This window comes from Macrotis lagotis, chromosome 1, assembly GCF_037893015.1.
Source record: "Macrotis lagotis isolate mMagLag1 chromosome 1, bilby.v1.9.chrom.fasta, whole genome shotgun sequence".
Taxonomy (NCBI): Eukaryota; Metazoa; Chordata; class Mammalia; order Peramelemorphia; family Peramelidae; genus Macrotis; species Macrotis lagotis.
Window position 1 is genome coordinate 129,218,052 of NC_133658.1, and position 20,216 is coordinate 129,238,267.

Sequence of the window (20,216 nt, forward strand, 5' to 3'; positions counted from 1 at the left end):
CTTTCAACCCAGTCCTTCCAGACATAGCATACAAGTTTCCTCATTTGAATTGTAAATGAGGTTCCATCACAGAATGAATGCCAGCCAAATACATCAAATTCAGAATGACTGTAGTCTGATTCTCAGATTAGATAAAGCTACATTTCAATGTGAAAGTCAATCATTCATTGTTGATTTTTCTCTTTAGAGTTTTAGGCTCTGAATAAGTTTATTTTGAGATGTCAGGAAATAACCCAATAATAAAAATGACCTTTGGTATTTTTATCCCTGTCCTGACAGAATCAGACCATTTTAGAATTAGAAGTAACCTAGAGATTATCTAGTCCAAGCCTCTCACTTTACTGGGAAAGAAAGTGAACCACAGGCAAACAATTATTTTCTACAAATCAGACCACTAACAAGTGCCAATGTCAGGGCTAGACACAGGTCTTCAGACTCCAAAACCCCATCCACTTCATCAGGCTACCTTATAAGGAGGTCTTGGTACTAAAGAAAAGAGAAAAGAGGCAAACTATAACAGCCACCTAAGTGTACTAATATGCCCCCTTTCCTCTCTCTCTCTCTCTCTCTCTCTCTCTCTCACACACACACACACACACACACACACACACACACACACACACACACACACACACACACACACACACACACACAGAGAGAAAGAGAGAGAGAGTGCAAATTCGATTCTATTCCACATGCATGAAGGTATTAAAGCTTTACTCAGCTCTGCTTCCCCCCCCATCAAAACCCACATGTCCTCCAGTAAGAAGTTTGGTCTAATGAGTACAGAAAGGTAACAAGGATAGTAAAAGACACAAGTAAACAGAACAAGGTGCCAAGGAAATTACACTATATTAGATTTCAACACAGAAAGCAGAGCACATTGGCACCAACAAGCTCCACCTGACCAAGGCTCCCTTCTCAGAATCACCCTGTTTTGACCTGGGGGGTCTCCCCAGGGAGGTGAAGAGCTTTTCTCCTCTTGACAATTTTTATCCTACACTCAAGGAGAAAAAAAGCCACAACTTTTTTCCTTTTTTTAAGACTCTTGAAAAAAGACAAAGTAGGTTGATATTAGCAATGTCCAAGACTGATTATGTATTTAGACATCAAAGTATTCAGAATTGTACAAAGGTTCTCAAAGACTGAGTTTGCAACAGGGTTCAATTTAGATGAGAAACATAATAGTTACAAATAGGTGAATATTTACAGACACCACCAGTGCAACAGTACAATTTAAGTCAACCACGTAAAAGATAAAGCAAAGAGCCCATAGGCTATAAGACAATCCTTCCCTACTCTTTGCTCAAAGAAAAACACAAAATCAATAGAAATGATTCAGCAGCATCAAGTCTCCAGCTTAAATACAGCAGATAGACATAAATGACATGATCCCTGAAGAGTGACAGAACCAGTGAAGCTATTCCAGCTAGGGCTTGTGTCTAATAATGTGAGAACTCTATATATTAGGCTAGATATGATCTCCTGTAGACAGATGAAAATGCCACCAGGTTAGCATTCCACCATCTCCAGACAATTTTTTAAATCACTTTTCATGCTCCACAATTTTGTTTGTTATTTTAATTAAAATCAAAAGACATCTTCTAAGGTGCACTGGAGCAAAGGTTAAAAATCAATTTATAGCAATACTCATTCAAAATGGGATATCTTAAATTGAAATGTCATCCCATTAAGATGCTTTTTTTGATAAATAAGCATTTGTCAGACTCTATGACTCTTTCCATAGCAGAAGACAACTTTGCTTTCCATTCCAAGAGTTGATGCTGGAACTTGAAAAGGTTTTGTGGTAAAAGCTTTCTGTGACTGCAAAGTAATTTGGGCTGTGCACAAGTTTTAGGCTAGCTAGAAAGGCTATAGCAGTGGGTAAAGTTTACTACCTGATCTGGCCATCCACCCATATTCGGCAGCTCTGCTTTCCAAGTAGACAGGACAGAGGGACTGTTAAATTTAAAGGGCCTGGATCCACCAGAACAACTCTCTGAACAAATACCCCTAGTGTTATGGGTTTCATGTTTTATTTTGTTTAAACCCACATAGTTTTAACTCCTGTGGTTTTTTCCAACTCAAAGCTCTGATTTATGCAATTAGTCATATCATATAAATACACATATGTAATATATATGTATATATAGAGAGAGATATTTGTTCTTTAAAACCCACAGCACAAAAAAAAAGAAAAACAGTGAAATGAGGTTTTATAATGTCTTAACAGTCACACAAGCTGGGATTGACTTGAAGACTTGCCCTAGAGCTCAGTTCTGATCCTACTGTCCTTGTTCTAGGTAGTCCCCTGGTCTTCAGTGCTGGCAGTTAACATCCCCTTATCAATAAGGTGAGTCTTTAAGGTGTTGAAGATGTGAAGCTGCTGATCTGGACGCAAAGTCAAAAACTGCTGAATCAATTTACTTGGGTTAGGTCCCCTGAAAGAAAAACCAGGAAAAAAAAATTAAATCAGGGTCAAAGGCACTTTTATAAGCTGATTATGTCCCATGGCTTATTTTTTCTTGCATTAAATATTGGTCAGTACTCATCACTTGAGTGGCAAGGGCACAGCAACATGGTCAATCATGAAATTCATTTATATTTGACTAAAATACATGCTTTTATATTCATAGTTGACACCCTAAAAACTTAATGCCGCAAAAGCAAACTGAACAACCAAATTCAAAGAGCCTTCATCTGAAGCATGAGGAAAGCTGTGTTACCTGATAAAACTGGCAATGTACACATTAACAAAAGTAGCCATCAGATACTGGCAGTCAAAGCGGTCCATGATACCTCCATGGCCAGGGATAGTGTTGGCAAAGTCCTACCAGAGTTAAAAAGAGAATCTGTCAATCTAAATTCAGTACAGTAAGCACATACCCAGATTAAATCCTACCACAAACCCAACTAGTCCTCAATCTAGAAAAAAATAAGCATTTGTCCTCATCCCTAGCCAAAGACATGGATATAAAAGACAGATGAACATAGTGGTGTTGTGGCAAATGAACTTTTAAAAATAAAGACAAATTAGGAGGCCATTTCCTGAAATGAAAAGCTTAATTTGAATGATTCCACTTAAATTCAACAAATATAATAAGAAGGCCAAATGAATTCAGAAAGTCTGACTAGCCCTCATCTTTGGGAAGAGGAAAGATGGAAAGAATAAGAGAGGTTCTTCTACCTTAATCTTAAAGGCCCGTTTGAATCCACTTGCAAAAAAACCTCCAAAGGGGCCAATGAGGGAGGCAAAGGTGGAAAGAGCAATGCTGTGGATCTGGAAGGGATACATCCGGACTGTTTTCTGCAAAAGAAAGTTGAGGTTGCCTTCAGTTTTTATCTTATATCTTTAATAACATTCCTGAAAGAAGTTAACTTTGCCAGGTCTATAGTTTTTCTCAAAGTGCAAAGCTTGCCAATATATAAAAAACAAAACAAAATAAAATAAAATTCTAAAACTATGTCTCTTAGGATTTTTTCTTCTGTAAGAGAAATAAACATGCTTGGCCAAATTTTGTTTCAAACACGAAGACCCTGAGCAAGAAGCAGTCACTGGTAGATAATTACTGAAAGATCATTTTTCTTAATATAAATTGACAAATAGTTCCAAGATGACTTTTTATTCCTTAGTTACAGGACTTCCAAAACTTTATTTAAAAATTATTTGTTGGGGGGGCGGCTAGGTGGCACAGTGGATAGAGCACTGGCCCTGGAGTAAGGAGTACCTGAGTTCAAATCCAGCCTAAGACACTTAATAATTACCTAGCTGTGTGGCCGTGGGCAAGCTACTTAACCCCATTTGCCTTGCAAAAAATACCAAAAAAAATTATTTTTTTATGACCTTATAACATGCAAGACCCCATAGATATATGCATACTTCCATATCATTCTAAATAACTGGTATGGGGGGGGTAATTGGGGAGAGAAGTTACCCTCATTTTGAACCAGAACTTTTTGCTAAGTTGACTACCCTTTTTGATTTGGTATCCTCATAACTTTTGGAAATTTTTTTGTAGAGAAGACTCTCACTCTCAACCAAATGCATGAATTTTGTTGGGCTTGGTCATTGCCCAGTTGAAAGGTACACACCCAGCCAATAATGGACTGAATCACCAAAGGGATGTTGTATTCCTGAAGTCTGAAGAGATCTGAGGGTTCACAATCCACAGTGAAGCTGTTGGTATCACTGTTGAACTCCACAGGACAGATGAAGCATCTACATCCAGACATTAAATAGGAGAGCTATTTGGAAAGAAAAAATGCACCAGATTAATGATAGAACAATTTGTCTTTCCAAAGTGACCCCCCCCCATCATTCTCCTTATATTGTAGGACTTATCCATCTAGTCAAGTCTGAGTATAGAAAGGGCCTCCTCTCCAAATCCTACCAGTCCCTCGGGGACAACCTCAAGTTTCACCTCCTCTGGGAAATATCTCTGTTGACTTTATGCTGACCTGGTTTCTCAAATTCTTAAGATGCCCACTTTCCAACACACAACCAACTCTTCATTCTGTACTCCATACACACCTCATCATCTCAAAGTTTCTTGAGGACAGAGATTAAGTTCTAATCTTCTGGAACTTCTTGCCCCTGCTAGGCAAAGGATGGTACTTAATAAGCATTTGTTGATTAGGAGCATTGAGCCCCGAAAGAAAACAAAAGATCATAAATTTAGAGCTCAAAGAAAGCTTAGATACTCTCTAGTCCAACAACCTCATTTTACAAATAAGGAAACATCCACTCAGAAAAGATAAATGACTTCTCAAATTCCCTTAGGAGCGGAGATGGAATTGGAATTAGTTTGTTCCTCTGGATAGATCCATTAATGGATAGATCCATTAATCTATCCACCAGATCAGAACACCTCTCATGCCCAAGACTTAAAACAATTCAACAAGAAGAGTTCTTATTTTCATACAGAATCTTTCTATCACAATAAACACATTTACACATAAAAGAAAGGGATAGAAAGAGGTAGGGAGGGAAAGGAGAGGAAAAGAGGAAGAAGGGCAGGAAGAAAAGAGAGAGAAGAGGAAAAAGGGGAAAGAAAAGGGGAAGGCATTATTACCCCTGTTTTACAGGTGAGGAAACTGAGGCAGACAGAGGTTAAGTGATTTTCCAGAATTGCATCCAAAGAATTCATCACCTAGTCTCTTTACACTTTGTTGATTCTTTAAACTATTGGTCTCCAAACTATTTCTGACTGAACCTTTTTACTAATAAAATTATTTTTGAACACATTCCCAATATATGTATTTTTACTTACTTCTAAGATATATATGTACTACTTTACTCGGAATTATGGAAATACACACACACACACACACACACACACATCCCTGACATTAAGTGGATGAGATCATCATAAAGCAAAGAGGGGACCAGAGGAGTTTTAAAGGGGAATGACAGAGTCAGACTTGCATTTTAGGAAAATCACTTTGGCACTGGTGGGGATGATGAACTGAAGAGGAGAGGAAGCCTAAGGCAGAAAGAGCAATTAGGAGGGGCAAGAGACCATGGAGGTAGAAGTGACAAGATCTGATTGGATAGAAGGAATAAGTGAAAGTCAAGAGTTCAGGATGATAGGTTGTGAACAAGGGTGACTTGAAAGGATTTTGGTGTCCTTACCAGAAATAAGGAAATCTAGAAGACAGACAGGTTTTAAGGGAAAGCTAATGTAATGAAAACTGTAGATCATAACCTAACCATTCCTACTTGGATCCTGTGAGATATTTGTCCCAACCAAAATGCAAGCTACCTGCTAAGCACGTGCTCTAAGAAATTCTGTTGGCAGTTGGGGTCCAGTGAACCTGGTTCACTGGCTTTCTGAAGGAGTGAAATGAGGCAGGTAATACTTCATTTCCCACAAGAACATCATCTCCAAAACCTGAAAAGATTCTTCACTTCCTAGGGGAAAAAAAAAGGTCTTTGTTCTCATAGGGGACAAAATCAGGTAAGAAACCAGTCCTAAAAATCATTGCCTCAAATGTTTGCCAATCATTCAATAAACATTTATGAAGTGCCTATTTATCCTGCCTACTGCCAGAATCTGGGCTAAAGAAACAAGGAAAAGCAAAAGATGGTGACAACTCCTGTTCTCAAGGAGGTCACATTCTAACAGAAAACACATCATGTAAACAAACAGGCACGAATCCATTAGAGAGGGTAGGTACCAGAACAAAGCTTTCTGAGGAAGGTGAGACCTTAGCAGGGGCTTGAGGGTAGCCAGGGAAGCATGAGGAAGGGATAAGGGTGAGAGCATTCCAGACACAGAAGAGAACCAGGGAACACGTCCACAATAGGGAATCTTTCTTAAGTAACAGCAAAGTTGCCAGCATCACTGCATTGCATGGTATAGTAAGGGGAAGAAGGTGGAAAGGAAAAGTAAGATGGGGTCAAATTGTAAAGAGTTTTGAATACTAAAGAGAAGATGTTACATTTGATCATAGAAATGACAGCAAACCACTGGAATTTTACTGAATTGAGTTGGGGGAGTACTGCTGGTGGTGGTGGTGGAATGGGTGACATGATCAGACCTCCAATTTAGGTAGATCATTTTAACAACTGAGCAGAGGATGGACTGAAATGAGGAGAGAGATGTAGAAGAGAAATCAATGAGTAAGCTATTGCAATAGTTCATATATAAGGTGATAAGCCAACACCAGGGTAGTAGCAGTGTCAGAAGAGAGATGTTACTTAAGGTAAAATTGACAGGTCTTAATAATAGATTGGATATGGTGGATAAGAAAGAGAAGTCAAGGACAAGACCAAGGCTGTGAGCATGGGGGATGAGACACAGGAGTCCTTTAAAGCCCTTTAAAGCATGGATGTCCAACCTTTTAGCTCTTCTGGGCCACATCACCAACAAAAACTTGTCAAGGACTGCATATAGAATTTAATATTAATCTCAATGTAACCCATGTCCTAGTATAATAATAAAATGTAATAATGCCACATGAATGGGCTTTGAGGTCTGCATGTAGCCTGAAGACCCCAGATTAGACATACCTACAGTTTAAAGGAATAAGAAAATTAAGAAGGAAGAGTTTTGGAGGGAAAATAATGAATTCCATTTTGGACATGTCAAGCTTAAAGTGTACAGGAGATTATCTAGTTCATGATGTCTAATAGGCAATTAGAGACACAAGACTGGATATCTGGATTGGATAAGTAGATTTGACAATCATTAGCATAAAGATAATCATTAAGTTTTCAGGAGGTGATGAGATGCAAAGTTTTAGCAACAAGATGAACCAGAACTCTTTACTACAAAGAGGCAAATTTCATCTCCCAAGCATCATTGAAATTAGGATGCTATCCATCTTAGAATGTGGTTGAAACTCTAGGCTAGTAGTCTTAGAAGACTAAAATTCAAATCCTGCCTCACACTTACTGTTTTAGGTCCTGGGAAGATCAATTAATTTCTATCTGCTTCTGTTTCCTCTTTTGAAAATGAGAATAATAATAATAAAAGCTACTGTTTCTTTCTTTTCCCTGAAAATCTGCTGGAGAGGCAGGCATTCTGCCCTAGAAGTTCCTAAGCTGACAGGCTTGTGGACCTGAACTGCCAAAGGGGGGGGGGGGTGGAGACACCTTCTTGATAACAAAATACCATCTGCTACCTCAAGTTTGAGTTTGTCTCCATTATTTAAATGTCCACTAAGGTTCTCATCTAATACCAATCAACTCATGTATAACTTCTAGTCTTAAAGAGCAGATACCAGGATCCCCCTACAGTGATCTTTCTCATTCTCTCCCCCACCTTCTCTCACAGACAGACAGACAGACAGACACACACACACACACACACACAAACACACAAGTTACTACTGCTAAGTGGGTTCTTAAGAGAAAACCATAACTACTAAATGGAAAGGGAGAATTAGAATTTCCCCTAAAAGATGGAATCTTCGCTGCTTAAGGACATTGGGTTTTTTGGAGACATTTCTCCAAACAGTGGGATCAGGATACTTATCAGAAGTGGAACCGTGGCCATTAAAAGATTAGATACAGAAACACAAACTATGGAATGCATTTTTTACAAATAGCCAGAAGAGGGCAACATTGAGATACCCCCCCCACCTACCCAACCCAAATCTCTCATCCTCTCCTTTTTAATAAACTCATCACACCCACATATCCCTCCCCCAAATCCTCTTCCCTTTCAATGAGCTGACTGCCTAAGGATACAGATTGCTTTGTCTGGTCACAAGAGGGTTGAGCAAATAATTTAAAGGAGGTAAGAAAAGATGACAGATTCTGGTGCAGAAAGCTAGAACACAGAAGAAAATGCTTAGCTCCGATGACTCATTAGGAGTTAGTGGTCGTAGTAGTTCTCTCAATATCTCTCAGTTGCCATTCTGGCAATGGACTGTGACACTGTGTCACTTTAAAAGGCAACTCAAATGACTGCCAGGTTGATTTGTTCTTTAGCCAACTGCTTCCTAGCTGATCCATGCCAACTGAACACAACTTGGACAGCTACAAAGCTATGATACAGACCTAACTCAAAGCAAGAAGTGTTTCATATGTCAATGTACCCATGAAATGTAAAACTGAAAAACAGACAAATGGTTCATATTTATATAATATCTTAGGATTTGCTAATCACTTTATATACTTTATCTCATTTAATCCTCAAAATGACCCAATAAAGTAAGTGCCAAAAATATCTCCATTTCGGAGATGGGTAGGTAAGCAAACATCACAGGGAAGATTCACATTTTCATCTTCTGGGCTTCTAAGTTTCTCTCTACGCTGCACACCTCTGAACTGGAACAAACACTCAGCAGTCCTCCCACCTCAGAGACACTGATACACTCATGGATCACTGACTACATAACCTGCAATAATTCAAACAACAAACATTTTCATACTTGGGGTTGTCACCTACCAGAAGTCCAAACACAACAGTGGCAAAAAATCCTCCAATGAAGCCTTCCCATGTCTTCTTTGGAGAAAGCTATAGGAAGGAAAAAAACAAACAAACGAGTATAGAATAGGATTGCCATCATTATTGTCATCACATATACACATAGATCTATATATATTTCTTAAACTACTCTCCAATTTCTTTACTCCCCTTTAATGTTAAACTTCTAGAAAAAATAGTGCTTACATTTTGCTATTGCCTACTTTGACCTCAAACTGACAGAATCTAGCTTCTTCTCCCCTCACACCTCTATCTACCTAGACAATTTCATCCACTCTTATGGATGAAATCACCTCTATGTAGAAGATTCATAAATCTTTATCTCTAGTTCTCCTGAAATCTCTTTTGAGTTCCAAATAGATATATGACTTAAGATTTAAAAAGTCACATCATAAACACATTAGAGGAACAAGGAAGAAAATACTTCTCACAACTATAAGCAGTTCAGGACCAAAAAAGAGGATAGAGAAAATATCAAGATAAAATTGATGATTTTGATAACATAAATTGAAATATTTTTGCACAAACACAACTAATTTAGTTTAAATTAGAAAAGAAACAGTTAATAAGGAAAAAAATCTTTTTAATTTCCCTAATAAAAGTCCAATTTCTAATATATAGGTTATATATATATATATGTGTGTGTGTAAATATATGAGTAATATACATATAAGTATTTATAATATATGGCACTATTTTAATTTAAGAAAGAAAGCTTTAGATAAATAGCCATATGAGTTCTCAAAGGAGGAAATCTAAGCTATCAACCACATATGAAAAAAATACTCCTAAACCATTAATAACCAGAGATATGAAATGAAAACAATTCTAAGGATCTACCTCACCTATCAAATTGACAAAGATGACAAAAAAAAATAAAGTATAAGAAGGTTATATCAAAAAGAGTCCCCCTAAAACAGTAATATATACTGAAGAAGCTGTGAATTGGTCCAACCACTGTGGAAAACAATTTGAAATTATGCCCCCAAAATTAGCCTTCTGTACCAATCCTAGATATAATACCCAAAAGGGATCAAAGAAGAAGACAAGGACTCATATGTACAAAAATATTTACAGAAACACCTTTCATGATGATTTAAAAAAAACTGTAAACTAAGGTCATGATCCATCAACTAGGGAATGAATAAAGAAATTTATAGTATGTGAATATTTTAATGCTGTGGAAAAAAATTATAAAAGGTAAGATTTCTGATTTCCAAGAAGCCTGAGAAAACCTTTTTTGGCTGAAAGAAGCAAAACCAAAAGAACAATTTATATAATAATGACAACTTTTTTGAATTAAAGGATTAGAATAGATAATTTTATAATGCTCTTTAAGCTTTAAACCCAATAGTTACCCAAAGGGAAAAAAAGTGAAAGCAATATTTTTTAAATATATAGGAGAAAACAGAAGGAAACAAAGACAAGCAAGATAGCTTCGAAAATTACTCATTAAATTTATTCTATTTTTAATGGAAAAAAAGGAAGTTGCAGTTAACATAGATTCACCCATTTCATGCACAATCCCCTTTCTCCATTCTACTTTGTACATCATATGGAAATGTTAATCTTATTTGGTCTTTACTAAATTCAAAATTTTAAAAATTTGATTTTTAAAAATCACTTAGTTTTCTATCTCTGAAGGCAAGTTTTTCCCACTGAAAAAATTGTCTTGTGATATTTCATGTCAAAGAAAATTCTCTCACCTTGATAAGTGGGGTACGACCAAAGAAAAAGCCAAACATATAGGCCATGATGTCATTACAGATCACACATGAAATGGGAACAATAAACCTAGGAGGAATGAAAAAAGGAATAAAATCAGAAGTATCATTAGCAAGTTGTCAAGATTAATTAAATATAAACAACTTTAACATTTGTTTTTAAAGAATATCTTTAGGGGCAGCTCGGTAGCTCAGTGGATAGAGCACAGGCCCTGGAGTCAGGAGGACTCAAGTTCAAGTCAGACCTCAGACATTTAGTAATTACTTAGCTGTGTGACCTTGGGCAAGTCACTTAACCTTATTGCCTTTCAAAAACCAATAAAAAGGGGGCAGCTAAGTGGTACAGTGGATAGAGCACTGGCCCTGGAGTCAGGAGTACCTGAGTTCAAATCCCAGTCTCAGACACTTAATAATCACCTAGCTGTGTGGCCTTAGGCAAGTCACTTAACCCCATTTGCCTTGCAAAAACCTTAAATAAATAAATAAATAAATAAAAAGAAACAAACCAAGAATATCTTTAAAGTGGCCCTGGATATCTCAGTTTTGATGCGTTCTCTCCTCTGATTTGTCCCACAGAGCAACAACTATCATCTCTGGTGTATCAAAATCATGACCATAACAAGCAACACAAACAAGAGATACCTTCACCCTGTAAAGATATACAAATCCAGTTTCGAATACTCCTTCAATCAACACAGGTAGATCAAAGCTATTCTGTAACTTGGCAAACAGTCTGTGTGAGGTCTGCTATAATTAAAAAAAAAAATCCATCCCCCTGGGCCAGGAATAAACTTCTTTGAACTAAGCTGGGTCTAAGATGAAAAACTATCATGGCACTTGAAATTCAAGTCTTTATAGTGTGAAAAAATGTCCTTGAGTTTGTGTCCACAAATTTATAGATTCCAAGGTCCTTATCCATGTCATGAGGAAGCCTTTGGAAGACAGACACAGACAGAAACACACACACACACACACACACACACACACACACACACACTCACAAACACAAACACACCCTTTTTGGAAACTCAATTGCCAAAGCACTAGCTCAGAAGTGGAACAAACATTCTGAAAAGTATTCTTGTTTCTTATTATAAAACTCTCATTAATTTTTCCAAATCTTGGTGATCATGCCTTGCCAAGTCCAGCTCTGGATTAACTCCCATTTATCTGCCCCTTCCACTCCTATTGACATGCTGCTGAACTGAGCTAGAAGAAATCAGTAAATCGTGCTCACTACAAATTATGGCAACTAATTTCAATTGAACCATCAGGATAGCAAGGCAAACATTCTATTCCTCCCTAATTGATTTTTTTATCTCACTCTTCTCAGTAGCTGTTCCATACCTTCCATTCTCCTCTTAAACTTGTCCCCACCCACCTTTTCAACTGAGAACCTCACCTCACACACTTTGAGACCATTTCCCAAGAGTTCTCCTTCTCCCTTCCATATTTCACATGCTTGATGATTCCTCCACCAAAATACCTTTTCTACACACCTTTGAACTCATTTCTCCTACCATCATCCCAAAATTCTAAACTCTCTTATCTTTAATCTCTCCCTCACTACTGGTTCCTTGTCTGCTGCCTAAAAACGTATCCCTTAAAAATGTCTTTAAAAGCCTCATTGATCATATCATCCTTGCTAATTAATACCTTCTATCATTCCTTGCCTCTACAGTTAAAACTCCTCTCATACCACTTCAGACGTCAGGCTTCATTACTCTACTCAAACTGGTCTCTCCACAACTGCCAATAATCTCTTAATTGTTCAATTTGTTAGCCTTCCGTCTTCATCCTTCTTGACCTTTCTGTGGTTTTTGATGTTCTTTACCATTCTCTTCTCCTCAGTACTTTTTCCTCTCTGGGTTTTTAAGATCAAACTGTTCTCTCATTTCTCCTCTTAATCCTTTTCTTTTCACTCCATACATAATTCATTTGGTGATCTCATCAGCTCCTATGAGCTCAATTAGCATCTCTAAGATGATTCCCAGTTTCTGCTGATCTACAGTCTCCTCTTGGACACCTCAAATTTAACATATCCTACAAGGAACTTACTTTCTCCAAAACCCTTTCTACTTCTGAACTTCCCTAATCTTGTTTCTATCTTTTCATCATTTCTCACATGTCCCCTTCTCTCTACTCATACAACCACAACCCTATTTTGAGATCCTCAATCACTTCTCAACTGGCCTATTGCAATTACTGTTTTTAAAAATAAGATTTTATCTTTTGTTTCTTACATCATCATAATTATCTCAAATATATTTCCCCTCCAGAAAGCCATCCCATGTAACAAAGAATAATTTTTAGAGAGGGGAAAAAAAATCAGCACAACTTATCAATACGTTAAAAAAATCTAAACAGGTGAAATGTATAACACCTATGCACCTTCTATCTCCAAAAAGAGGTAAGATGGAGGTGTCTGCTAATATCTTGATTTTTATAGTTTTGTTACTTTTTGGTATTTGCAAGACAATGGGGTGAGTATTAAATGTCTGAGACCGGATTTGAACTCAGGTCCTCCTAGTGCCCTATCCACTTACCTAGCTGCTCCAATTTTTTATTTTTTGATGTACAAATATGCATTCCCTTTATATTGTAGTAGTTATTGTGTATATTGTTTTCTTGACTCTGCTTACTTCAGTCTTCAGATAGATCTTTACAAGTTTCTCTGGAGTTATCACACATAATTTCTTAGAACACAGTAATATTGTATTATACTCAAGTTCCACAATTTGTCTACTTTATTAACCATAATTGTTGTTCATTCATTTCAATCAAGTCTGACTCTTTGTGTCCCAATTTAGGGTTTTCTTAAGAAAGACTTGGCCTTTTCCAGCTCATTTTACAGATGAGAAAACTGAGGCAAATAGTGTTTAAGTGACTTGTCGGGGGTGGGGACACAGTCTTCCTAACTTCAGGCCCAGCACTCAACCCACTGTATCACCTGGCTGCCCTTACAATAGTGATTACAAAAAGAGCTACTGTAAATATTTTGTAGTATATATGAGGTCTTTCTTAACTGTCAGCTGCTTTGGGATACTAGCCTAATAATAAAAGTCTCTGATTCAAAGAGAATGAATATTTTAATCACTTTATTTTGATCCAAAATATTTGTTATCACATAATAGTTCCACCAAGAGGGTTATTTGATACCTCCTCATTCCACAATCCCTCCAACACTGGTTACTCTCCTTTCTTTGGTCATTTTTACCAATTCACAGGATGAAAGGTGGAAGCTCAGGATTGTTCTGATTTGAATTTCTCTTCTTATTAGGGATTTAGAAAATTCACATGGCTGTGTATACTTTGCAGTTCTTTTGAGAATTATTTGCTCAAAGCCACTGACCACTTATCTATTGGAAAACAGCTGTTTCAGAGAGAGAACACATTGTACATACATATGTACATGCATATAAATACATACTATATACATATATGTACTTATATAGGATGTTTATATATCTTGAATACCTAACCCTTTTCAAAAAAATTTGATAATAGGGCAGCTAGGTGGTGCAGTGGATAGAGCAGTGGCCTTGGAGTCAGGAGTACCTGAGTTCAAATCCGGCCTCAGACACTTAATAATTACCTAGCTGTGTGACCTTGGGCAAGCCACTTAACCCCATTTGCCTTGCAAAAAAAAAAACTTGATAGAGGTGCTTTTTCCCCATTTGACTACCACATTTCTCATCATAAGTACATTAATTTTGACTGTAAAAAACTTTTTAAATTTTTCAAATAATCAAAGACATCTGTTTTATCTTTAATTTGGTTAAGAATACATTTACTCACAGCTCTGAAGATACTGATCTGTTTTCTTTTCTAACTTTTTATAGTATAACCTTTATTATTAAGTCTACATAGCTATTTATAATGAATTATGGAATATGGTATAAGATGCTGGTCTAAGCAAGATTACTTTAAATCTTTCCCAGTAGTTTTTTTTAATCAAAAAGTGAGTTTTTTCCTAGTCATTTGTTTTTCACTTTATCAAACAAAGGATTATTGAATTCTATTGTTTCTTAATCTCTCTGTACCACTGATATGTTTTTTAACTAATACCAAAAGGTTTTGTTGAGTACTGCTTTATAACATAGTCTGAGTCTGAGGTCTGAAAAGGCTATTTCCCCTTTATGTTCTAGCTATTTGTTTTTCCAAATGAATTTTTTATTATTTCACCAAATTCTATAAAGTATCCCCCTTAGAAATTTGATATAACATTGAAAAGTATAAATTAATTGTGTGGTATTGTCATTTTTATTATATTGGCACAGTCTAGCCAAGAGCATTGAATATTTCTTCAGCATTTAAGTTGTTCTTTAACTTTTTAAGTGAATTTATACAAGTCTTTTGTGTGCTTTGGAAGGTTGATCCACAGATATTTTATGCATTTTGTATTTAAAATATTAATTTCCTTCTATTATTTAGAAATTATAGAGAAAGTATCATTATATAGAAATTATATGGAAATACTGTAAGTTTTTGAGGATTTATCTTGCAACCTGCAACTTTGCTGAAACTATTTTACTAATTAGTATCCTTACCGATTCCCTAGGACCTTCCAAATCATCAATCATATCATAAGCAAATAGAAATAGTTTTATCTCCTCTTTACCTATTTACATTACCTTTAAATTCTTTCCTCTTGCCTTGCTTCTTGGTTAATATTTTCCAAAACAATATTAAATAGTGGGAAGAGTATCCTTCACTTCTATATTTATTGGGAAAGGTTCTAGGGCATCATCATTACAAATGATGTTTGCTTTAGGTTCTAGATTGTTTTTTTTAAAAGTTCCTCTACCCCAGTACTTTGTAGGGGGTTTTTTTACCATAAAATAATTTTGTACCTTGTCAAAAATCTTTTCTGTATCCATCTTTTCTTTCTATCTTTTCTAGAACCTTGTTCTCTGATTTGCCATTATAATGGCAATTTTTCAAGGCATCCATTAGAGGCTCTCCTTTCTAAGCAGTGTCTACCACTCATGGATTTCCACTGTGTCTCATTCCCAGTATAATGCCAATTATTGCAGGAGTCAAAGAGGACATTGCCCCATGAAAGGGTCCCTCCCCAATCACATCCCTGATTATGCAACTCATTGCAGAACTATAACTTCTAGTTACCTTTTTATCCCCATTTGCCTCAAAGTCTTTTCCCTGTCTCCATGACCTCCTATTCGAGGCAGTGCCCTCAGGAACTCCAATTTCATCCCACCTTATGAAGAAGGCTAAGTAGACTTTTCAACCATCATATTTCCCAAACCATAAACAGCACAAGGTACCTATCTTGATGCACATAGCATCTCTCTTCACTCACAGGATCATTTGTCAATGGAACTCCTTTCCACTAAAGCAAGACCCCCTCTTATGCCCCCTTTTTCAATCCTCCCTGTCTTCCTTACCCCTTTTCTCTGTAGGCTCTGTATGATACCAAATAGGTCACCGTCCCTTCACTGCAAATTCTTGATTTGACTCTTGTCAAGAGAATTATGATTTTTATACTGATTGATGTGTTACATGTAATGAATTTAATAATAATAATAATTTAGTTTCTAGAGATCTTTTTCAGAGGTAGGCTCTGCCCTGGACAACAACAAAAACAAAGCAGTCAGAATAATCTGTTATATCATGACAAGTCCTGAATTCTTTTACCTGTGTTAAGTGAAGTGAATAAGTATAAATCTATACTGTACCCAAGCAAAAACAGTATGTACCCCCAAGACCATACCCACAGTACTTGAGGGCACCTGTGTTGTCCTATTAGGATGATCAAAACCTGTAGAAATTGCTGCACTGTCCTGCACAGTGTTCTGGGAAGAACATTAAAGCTCTAAAACTGTTTTATAATTTACTTTCCCCCCTCTCTTTTCACTTACGCATGTATATACTCTCAGCTGAATTACAGCATGATGGAGCTCCAATCAGGAGCAGTCTCATGATTTGCAAATCTGTTCTTAGCAATGAAAGTAATTAATAATACTACTAACTAATTTCTGGCACTCTTGTCTCTGGTCTGTTCTGTCATATCTAGGAAAAATTCTATCAACAACTCCAACATAACATAATTCCTTTTTCCCTGCTCCTCTTTTCTCCTTTCATTTATCTTCCCAAATTGTAATGGAGTCCCATAGAAAAAAATGAATTTACTTGCAGGCAAGGTATGGCCTAATACCCCAGACCCATCTATTCACTATTACCTTCAACAAAATTCTATCTTTACCTGTCTCCTTATGCAAATTTAGAAGTTTCTTACTGTTCTTATTTGTGGTCACTCTGTTGCTGCTACTGTCCTTGGCTGTTGCATTTATTCAGTCCTCCTACATTTCTATTATTTGGGGTATTCAAGAAACATCTCTTCAGTTCTGGTTTTCTTTCTAAACAAATTTCAAATATTTCTATCATTAAATGCTCATCTTTTTTCATGAATGGTTAAACTCAGATTTTCAGGATAGGACAACCTGGGCAGCATTTCAAATTGCATTGTTCTTACAAATACATTATCCTATTCTTTCCTACATTTCCTGATGGGTACAGAATAGATTCTTCTGAATTTGGTTCTTTACTGGATTGTTAAATTTAGCTACTACGTGTCTTCGAGTTTGTAGTCATGGGCTTTTTTTCTGAAGTTGATCTATGAATTCTTTTTATTGATATTTCATTTTCTATGTTCAAAAGTTCTGAGCAATCCTTTTATTATATTTTCTTGCATTATGGTGTTAAGGTTTTTTGTCCTATCATGTTTTTCTAGGAGAACTATGGTCCTTAGGTTATTTCTACAAATCTTATCTTTAAGGACAGTGGGTTTTGTTGCATAGTAAGCATATTTTCTCTTCCCTTCTTCTGTATTGTGCTCTTTTCTTTGATATGCACATCCCACAGCAGATTCCAGTTTTTCCTATTCTACTCATCATTTTTTCTGTGCCATCAAATTCTGCTCTCCTAGTTCTCTTTTTTGCTTTTGAGCCACTCAAAAATAGCATGTGGGGTTCTATGTTCTCACATTTCAAGGCTCATTTTCTGTTATTTTGCATAATTTATTCATAGATTTCATCAACTCATTTACTAGCTCTGAAGGTCATATTTCCTTTTGTTTTTAATATTTTTCTTGTTGATATGTCTGCTTATGTTCAAGGTCTTTGGGTTCTCTTCTTCCCAAGATCTTTGATAATTTCAGACAAATTCTGATTCTATGAATTTCTCCCCTCTGATGATGCTGGCTTCCTTGTGGGTTGGATCTCAAAGCATCAATCTTCTCCCAGGCTAGGCAATCCTCTGCTGACTGCTGTTTCTTCCCTTAGACTGAGTGGAATGCTGCTTCCCACTCACACACACAATTTACAAGTACTATCATGTCCTGGTGACCTGTCCCTCATTCCTGAGTTCTCTGGCCTGATTCTATCAGTTCATGTGGACCCCAGCAGGCTTCTTATTCCTGAAGGTCTACAGCCAGTATGGCTATTGTAGCTCAAGCAAATTTCCACAACCTGGATCTGGGGGGGGGGGGGGGGGGGCAGGGGGTTTGATGACCTTGTAGAAAAGGAGCAGGGATGTAAGAGGAGCAAGAGGAGCAAGTTCTGTTGTAAACTTGTTTGGGATCTTTGAATCTGCTACATTAGTCTAACTCCTGGGAGCACTGGAGGTGGAAAAGGGAGTAGTGAGTGAGCTCAGGGTCAGTAAGTATCAATTCTTGGGTTTGGGGGATTTTTTTTTTTAAACTTTCTTTTGGATTCTGATTGTCCTAGATTACGAAGATAACTGAAGTTTCTTTATCTATGCTTCATAATTTATTTGTACAAAAGAAGTCACAGGAATAAGATCTTGTGGCTCAGAAGCCTTCTGTAATAAACTCCTCATTGGACTCCTGCCCCCAATTTTCTCCTTTAGCTGATGAGGTGACTTCTAATCTAAGCCCAGTCACATCAACCTCACCCTCCCACCCAATGCATTTCAGCATAGCTGCCAGTTATCTCCAGCATCATTTAGAGCTCATTACTTGATCCTCCCTACTTTTCCAATCTAGAATCCAGCTACACTGACCTATTTGCAGCTCCCATATGACACTTTCCCTCCTGTCCTCGGGCTGTCCCTCACATGTGGGATTCTCTGCCCACTCTCCTCCATCTCTTAGCCTTTCTTGGCTTCATGTATTCAAATTTCACCTTCTACTGGCTTTTCCCAGGTCCCAGGTATTAGTGCCCTCCCACTTCAGTGCCTTCCCTCTGCTCTGCATATATCTTGTATGTACTGTGTTATTTACATGCTATCTTCCCCCATTAGAATGTGAGCTCCCTGAGAAGGAAGAGTCTCTGGGAGAGGAGGGGAAAAGTCTTTTGGTAACTGCAGTGTTTAGTAGTGGTTCTGGTGAATAACTTTGAATCTGGAAGATTCAGTTGAGGTCTCATTTTCCATAGTGAAGAGTAAGGTTTGTTCCTCCCTTCACACACAGACACACAAACACACAGACACATATGCACAGACATACACACCTTGCTCCAACTTACCAGATCATTCCTTCAAACAAATTGTGGATAATGAGATGTGACTGAGTCACAACAATGAGCAGAGTCACATGAGTCCAACCAAACTGTAGGAAAAAGAAAAAAAAGTATCCTAGACTCTAGTCCATCACTAAAGTCATTTCAGAGGACAGCCTTTTAAATAGAGAGTTATGGTGAATTATGAATAGAAGAAAAGCTTCTTCCTTTTTCTTTCTACTCCTTTGGGAGGTAGGTGCATAGTCTCTACTTTGAGTACTTGCTCATGATATACCCACCTCCAAGACTTCCTCCAAGACAACTGAGATCAGCAACATGGTCAAAACAGGGAAGACCTGTGTTCTTTGGGTTCCTTCAAAGGGAGATTTTATTTTTGTTTTACTTTGTTTCAGAAGCACTTGGCACAGGCCTGGCACATAATAGGTGCTTTAAAAAATGTTTGTCACTGATGACTGACTATATTCAGAGCTGGATTGGAGTTCCCTCCATTTCAGCCAGGGAACTAACCACTTGGGTTCTTTGTGGCAGGGTAAAAACTAGAATCCAGGTTTCCTCATTTCCAGTCCAGTGTTTGTTCCACTATATTATGCCATCATTCTAATCCTGAGTAAGAGTTCACAAAGCATTATCTTAGAATCATAGGGTTCAGAATTAGAAAGGAAGTTCAAAATCACTTAATTCAACTCTTTAACCTAAGGTCTTGTAAGGGACATTTAAAAAAAGCAGATGACACTGTCCCTGGCCTTAAAGATGAGGTAGAGACTAATCACAATAAATCATTCAAGATTTACAAAAATATGTTCCTTAAAATCACTATGACTAAAAAAAAGAACAAGTATTATTATCATTATTTTACAGATGGGAACCCTAGGCTTACAAGAGGAAAACAATTTCCCCAAGGTCACACCACTATAAAGTAGTAGAAGTAGGATCCACATAAAAGTTGTAATTTAAAAAAAAGAAAGGTCTAACACTTCCTGAATTTATAAATGTTGTCACTCTACAAGGAGGTTCCTGAAATAAAATGAAATGACTTGCTCAAATCACTCAGAAGGCCT

The 20,216-nt window shown here is 37.1% G+C and overlaps 1 protein-coding gene across 1 annotated transcript in view; it reads right to left on the reverse strand.

Moving 5' to 3' along the window:
• Positions 1-2,019: 2,019 nt before the first annotated feature.
• CDS2 (CDP-diacylglycerol synthase 2) overlaps positions 2,020-20,216 on the reverse strand; it is a 40,049-nt gene continuing 21,852 nt past the window's right edge. Inside the window, exons 7-13 of the mRNA XM_074207984.1 lie at positions 19,165-19,247; positions 10,643-10,730; positions 8,898-8,966; positions 4,093-4,245; positions 3,188-3,307; positions 2,727-2,830; positions 2,020-2,441 (exon numbers count right to left, since the gene is read on the reverse strand). Coding sequence (XP_074064085.1) covers positions 2,300-2,441; positions 2,727-2,830; positions 3,188-3,307; positions 4,093-4,245; positions 8,898-8,966; positions 10,643-10,730; positions 19,165-19,247 — 759 coding nt within the window. The 3' untranslated portion in view covers positions 2,020-2,299. The remainder of the gene's footprint in view (positions 2,442-2,726; positions 2,831-3,187; positions 3,308-4,092; positions 4,246-8,897; positions 8,967-10,642; positions 10,731-19,164; positions 19,248-20,216) is intronic.